Source organism: Argentina silus (genome assembly GCF_951799395.1).
Source record: "Argentina silus genome assembly, chromosome: X".
Taxonomy (NCBI): domain Eukaryota; kingdom Metazoa; phylum Chordata; class Actinopteri; order Argentiniformes; family Argentinidae; genus Argentina; species Argentina silus.
The window spans coordinates 45,478,732-45,484,819 of NC_139653.1; the positions used below are offsets into that span (position 1 = coordinate 45,478,732).

Consider the following 6,088-nt stretch of genomic DNA (forward strand, 5'->3'; position numbering starts at 1 on the left):
GAGAGAAATAAAGTGGTTCTTATTTACTTTTTGTCTTGGTAAAATGTCAAATGGAAAGCAGAAGTGAGTGGTTTAGCTAGAGTTTGGGGTCTACAGGGGGTCATCCACAATGACTTACAATAAGTGCATTTGTCTAAGTGAATCAACTATACGTCAGTCATCTTGAAACATCGTAAAAACTTAATAATAATAATAATAATAATAATAGTAACAAGTGCTATCAAAGATCACAGTGCGCGAGAAAGGAAGAAAACAAGTTGTTTTTTCTTCTTTAAAAGTTCATGGAATGCACAATAGGGTGTTAGGGGCTGGAGAGGTCCAAGGAGGAGGAGCCCAGGTGTAGCCTGAAGAGATGGGTCTTTGTCTAGATACGGCAGAGTGACCACTACATCCTCAGCAGTGGGAAGTTCGTTCCAACACAGAGGCGCCAAGACAGTGAAAATCCTCGTAGAGGCGGCGGTGCCAGAACACAAATGTTTGTTCAAGGTCAAATTTAAACAGTTAAAGAACAAGAACAGTTGGAGGTAGAAAAGATGTAGGCCTAAAGAGAATATTGCATAATTGTTGTTGTCTAGTCACGCTCTCATATTGGGAAGCACTCACTGCTCTGTTGAACCATTGTCTGTGTCAACAACCTTGTCAGCCAGGTCCACTAACGCCCTCTAGTGTTGAAAGAACTTAAAGGGCAGTTCGTTCTGATCACGGAATTGATTGGGGAACTTCCTTATTTAATTGTAACGGGATATTCATTCCAGCTTGAATTTCCTGTTTGATATATTTACGTGTGATCTTCGCCAATCAACTGTATCACACTTACTTTTAAATACCTGGGAGTCCACATCTCAGAAGACCTGACCTGGACTACCCACATCAGTTCTCTGGTGGGAAAGACAAGGCAGCGCCTGTTCCATCTCAGGCAGCTGAGGAAATTCAGAGTCTCCCGGAGGATCCTTCAGTCCTTCTACTCTGGAGCTGTGGAGAGCATCCTGGCTGGCAACATCACCGTCTGGTACGGTAACAGCACGGCCCAGGACAGGCGAGCTCTGCAAAGGGTTGTACGCCTGGCAGAAAAAACCATGGGAGCTCCAACCCCCCCCCCCCCCCCCCCCCCCTCCATGTCCTGTACACCAGGAGGTGTAGGACCAGAGCCTACAAGATTATGAAGGACCCTCACGACCCGAAAAACGGACTGTTCCAGCCGCTGCGGTCAGGCAAACGCCTCCGCTGTCATGCAGCAAGAACAGAGAGGCTAAGGCTGAGTTTCTTCCCCCACGCCATCAGAATCATCAACGATGACCCCACCAGTGCCCCCCTCAAGTCACTCACACACTCACTGACATCATAACACATATACACACACATAATCATCCATCTGCTGTTTATATTGCTTACTGCTTATACTGTTCATATTGTTTATACTGTCCATACTGTATATTTTTTAGTACTTCTATTTTTATTTTATTCTATTTTAAAACTTATTGTATTGTTGCACTACTCTGTGGCACTGTCACTTTTGCATTTCACTGTATACTTGTATGCACGTGACAAATAAAGAATCTTGAATCTTGAATCTTGAAAAGTTACTTCAACATCAACCAGCGGATGCTAACTGGCTAGTACTTATCTGTTAATACACACGTCTTGATATACATATCCTAGTCACAGATGGGGCTAACAATCGTTCAAAGAGATGTTGAGGATGATTTTTTACGTTAAGTAGTTATGTTAATTATTCTGTACGAAATGTCGGTCTGTAGTATTTTCAACCATACATTTACGAGGAAAGTTGTCTGTTTTGACGCATGGTGATGACAAAAGTAAGCAATAAAAGGAGGAAGCCAAGTGTTTAAGGAAGGGCATACACCGTCGCACAGCGCAATCGGAACATCATATTCCTGTTTGAGACAGGTAGACTAGACTGGCACTATGGCAGTCCCAAAGTACCAGAGCTTCCAAATTTCTCATGTTTGTTTCTCAAGTGGAGAGTTCGTATTTCACGGTAGGCTATTCTTCAAGTACAAGCTATCATCGTTACTGCTGAATAACAGTATGTTTATGCAGATGTCAAACAGATAATTCACTCGCTATTCTTTGCGTTTGTTCGTTGACCGTTTCATGGGTGGATTTAAAGTTCCCTTTAAAGTTCAAGAAGATCCAGGTAGGATTCATGACAATCTTTTCAAATGACTCGTCCATGTGTAACCAATTATATGTTAATTGTTGGTATTTTATATTGATTTTTATTTAGCCCCCCAGCTACAGCACACTCATGTACATTGGATTTTTTTTTTTAACATTTTCCTATGTCTTCTAATACTGCAGATATTCAATCAGATGTTTTTGATAACCCCACATCGGCGGGTCCTAGACTTATCCGAAACAAAGACAACCAAGTCCTTATTTTGGATGAAAGCCTGTTGACGTTTGAGAAGATGACCAAAGAGCAAATCAACACTGGTAACTGGTGTAATTTTCCCTGTGTCAAAAAAAAGCTAAGGAGGACCATGTTATGGCAATTCAATTTCCTTCAATCTCCATTTTAATCTCTACCATTTTAATGCTGCCATGGTGGTGTCCACCACCGACTAACAGTCTGGGGTTCCGAAAACTCTGTAGCACCAAGATCATCTTCAGTAGACATATAGCAGAGGAGGCTGGTGTTAGGCAGAAATCAGAGGAGGGGCGCTCATTGTAATGCATGGATGGAATGAGGAATGGTATCACACATATGTGTTTGATACCATTCTTCATTCAATTCCATGTACTACAATAAGCAAACACACGTTTGATACCATTCCTCATTCCATTCATTACAAGAAGCCCTCCTCCGATTTTTACCTCCACTGATGTATACGGTAGATTATGTTCATGCTACAAAGCTTTCAGGAAACTCAGCCCTGGGCTATAGCAACAATAGTTCATAGTTAACATATTTTAACTAAGCCTTTGTCAATAGAAAATAGGATTTTCATTCCTTAGTATTAATTAAGGGTTACACCAAATTACAAGCATGTATTTGGGAATGCAGAATAGAGACATAATCCCCAGTATTGAATGTACCCTTATGTTCCAGCAGATTGCCAGTTCAATATAAAAGTGTTCAAAGACTCAGTTGCGGGCAGAGGACGTGCAGTGATGCTCTCAGTGTACAGTGATGAAAAACACATGGTTGTATGCACTGATGACAAGTTAAGAGTCTACCCAAAACAGATGGTAAGTGCATGTGTAGTTGACCAGATTGAGAATTCTAGACAGATGACATGGATAGATGTAGTAATCACACACTAATTAAAGTTAAATTAACATTCTCCATCTGGTTTAACCCCAATGCCCCTTCCAGGATACTCTGCCAATGTCAATTAATGACTCCAGCCATGAGGCAGTGTTCTTTCAGAAGCACATCACTGGTGACGGAAGTCAAGCGGTGTGCAGGTTGGTGTCCTCGAAGAATACCACACGGTTCCTGAGCTTTGAGCTTGTAGGAGATGATTTCTACAAACTGGTCCTGAAAGAGGGAGTGGACGAGAAGTCTGAAATGTCCTTCAGGAAATCTTAAGAGAATGGTGGTTTAAACTTCAATCGAAAGTTGCTGTTTTTCAATGTTTTTAGAAGTAGGGTAGCAATATATGAGAATTTTCAGGAATTTATGGGATATGAGGGTTTTTTGTTTGTCATTGTTTATTGTCATTGTTGTATCCCTTTTTCGTGCATTAGTTTAAATTATTTTCCAGGGAGATTTGACAGCTGCAATGTTTCCATTTCTCTCGCAGTAGTCCCACGTCCCCCTATACTTTAGTTAAACCATTGGGAATTACTTCTTTTACTTTTTTCAACATGATGGACCAGGTGTGGACAGCTGAAAGTGTTTTCTCTTGCTTTTTTTTTTTTTCAAGATTCAAGATTCTTTATTTGTCACGTGCATACAAGTATACAGTGAAATGCAAAAGTGACAGTGCCACAGAGTAGTGCAACAATACAATAGTTTTAAAATACAATAAAATAAAAATAGAAGTACTAAAAAATTGTATGTATGGACAGTATAAACAGTATAAACAATATGAACAGTATAACCAGTAAGCATATAAGTAAGCAATATAAATAGCAGATGGATGATTATGTGTTAAGATGACAGTGCATGTGTGAGTGACTTGAGGGGGGCACTGGTGGGGTCATCATTGACGATTCTGATGGCGTGGGGGAAGAAACTCAGCCTTAGCCTCTCTGTTCTTGCTGCATGACAGCGGAGGCGTTTTCCTGACCGCAGCGGCTGGAACAGTCCATGTTTCGGGTGGTGAGGGTCCTTCATAATCCTGTAGGCTCTGGTCCTACACCTCCTGGTGTACAGGACATGGAGAGGGGGGGTTGGAGCTCCCATGGTTTTTTCTGCCAGGCGTACCACCCTTTGCAGAGCTCGCCTGTCCTGGGCCGTGCTGTTACCGTACCAGACGGTGATGTTGCCAGCCAGGATGCTCTCCACAGCTCCAGCTGTGCTCGCCTATCGTTTGAATGCGGTCTTAGAGTTGGAGACAAGTGTTTTTCCACTAAAACCTGTACCTGTAATTCTCCAAATAGCCTATTTCATGTAATTTCCACCAATTGAAAACACAACATTATACTATGTGCCCCATGTGCTTTTGTAATGGGGGAAAATTCCCAGGCCTATATTTCCATGGAAAGTTTCAGTGAAAATTGACTAGCAACCCTATTTAGAATCACCTTGAAACAGGTGCATATGTACTTCACTTCTAAGGTACCACTTGTATGAGGAGCACTTGTGGGTTGCGCAGTTCACTTTGAGTGAATCAGTGCATATACGTTCAAAATGTGAAATGATACTTCCGGTTTGTTTTGACATGACCTTTGTTTGGTAATGAATCTTAATATTTGTCTATTGTTGTTATAATGTCTACTTGTATATATAATATAATCATTATCTCTAATCTGTGTTGACTGTTAATGCATCTGGGGCCTAGAAAGTAGGATCATTAAATTAGCCAGATAACTACAGTTGTGTATCTTTTACATTTTTGACATTTAGCAGACACATTTATCCAAAGAGACTTACAACAAGTACATTTGTCTAAAGTAAGTAAATCATCTATAAATCAGTCATCATAAGCAAAAATCAATGCTAGGACCAGGTGCCATTAGCAGTCACAATGCTAGAAAAATGAAGGATTCTTTTATTTGTATTTTTTTGTATTATTAAGAGTAGAGAAACTATACAGAGGGGTAGTGGGGTCTGAAGTGGTCTTTAGGAGGAACAGTCAAGATGTAGCCTGAAGAGATGGGTCTTCCATCTATGGCAGAAGATGGGTAATGACTGCTGTCTGCAGATGACTTTGTCACCTACTTTGAAAAGAAGGTTGATGACATTAGCAACTCTTTCTCTCTACCTCTCGCCAACACTGCTACCACTCCTCCCAAACCCACTGCACTACACTCGGTCTCTGGTTTATCAGCTCTTTCCCCTCTCTCCCCTGATGATGTTCTAAAACTGGTCACATCCAAGTGGGCAACCACATGCCCTCTCGATCCTATCCCCTCCCCGCTTTTTTTTTAAAGCCATGCTCTACCAACTGAGCCACAGAGGACCAAAGTTGTACTTGTTAAAAAATGATAATGATAAAACTATCTCCCTCCGCATCTCTGTTGCGGCATCGGAGCGCTCCTTCTCTGGCTTGCGCAGGCTGAAGATGTGGCTCCGGAGCACTATGACACAGGAGAGACTCACCCACTTGACCCATATGACCGTGCACTGTGACATTCTGGATGAGGTTGATGTCCCTGCCCTCATCAAGACTTTCATCCAGCGCACAATAGAGAGAAGGTCAACTTTTGCCGGTGGGGCTGCGCGTACCCCACAGATCGCGTCGCTCACCGGTCCCACAAACAATCGGCCCACGGCCCACACAGCCATGAAATGAAAACTCCCTGCAAAAGCGTGCGGCTAAATAAGGCAAATATTAGGCAACTTACAAAAGGACACAATGTTCACATAATAGAAGCCTACAAAGTTGGGCAACAGCAGAGTAAGGAAATAAGACTACGAGCATCACTCCAAAGCAAATTAATTGATTCCATCGAC

At 41.9% G+C, this 6,088-nt stretch overlaps 1 protein-coding gene across 2 annotated transcripts; it reads left to right on the forward strand.

Moving 5' to 3' along the window:
* Positions 1-1,864: 1,864 nt before the first annotated feature.
* Positions 1,865-4,940, forward strand: LOC310822565 (interleukin-18-like). Of its 2 annotated transcripts, none has more exons than XM_083694941.1 (5): positions 1,865-1,999; positions 2,132-2,158; positions 2,323-2,457; positions 3,074-3,213; positions 3,341-4,940. In XM_083694941.1, exons 1-5 carry the CDS (start codon positions 1,927-1,929, stop codon positions 3,554-3,556), a joined length of 591 nt encoding a protein of 196 aa, XP_083551067.1. In that variant the 5' UTR covers positions 1,865-1,926; the 3' UTR covers positions 3,557-4,940. The 2 variants fall into 2 exon arrangements, with proteins under 2 accessions (XP_083551067.1, XP_083551068.1); XM_083694942.1 differs by having other exon boundaries at positions 3,077-3,213.
* Positions 4,941-6,088: the final 1,148 nt, after the last annotated feature.

Coding starts and splice junctions, on each gene's coding strand:
- LOC310822565 (XM_083694941.1), top strand. CDS start 1,927: ATGGCAGTCCCAAAGTACCAGAGCTTCCAAATTTCTCATGTTTGTTTC. Junction 2,000..2,131: donor TGGAGAGTTCGTATTTCACG/GTAGGCTATTCT, acceptor GTGGATTTAAAG/TTCCCTTTAAAGTTCAAGAA. Junction 3,214..3,340: donor GAGTCTACCCAAAACAGATG/GTAAGTGCATGT, acceptor TGCCCCTTCCAG/GATACTCTGCCAATGTCAAT.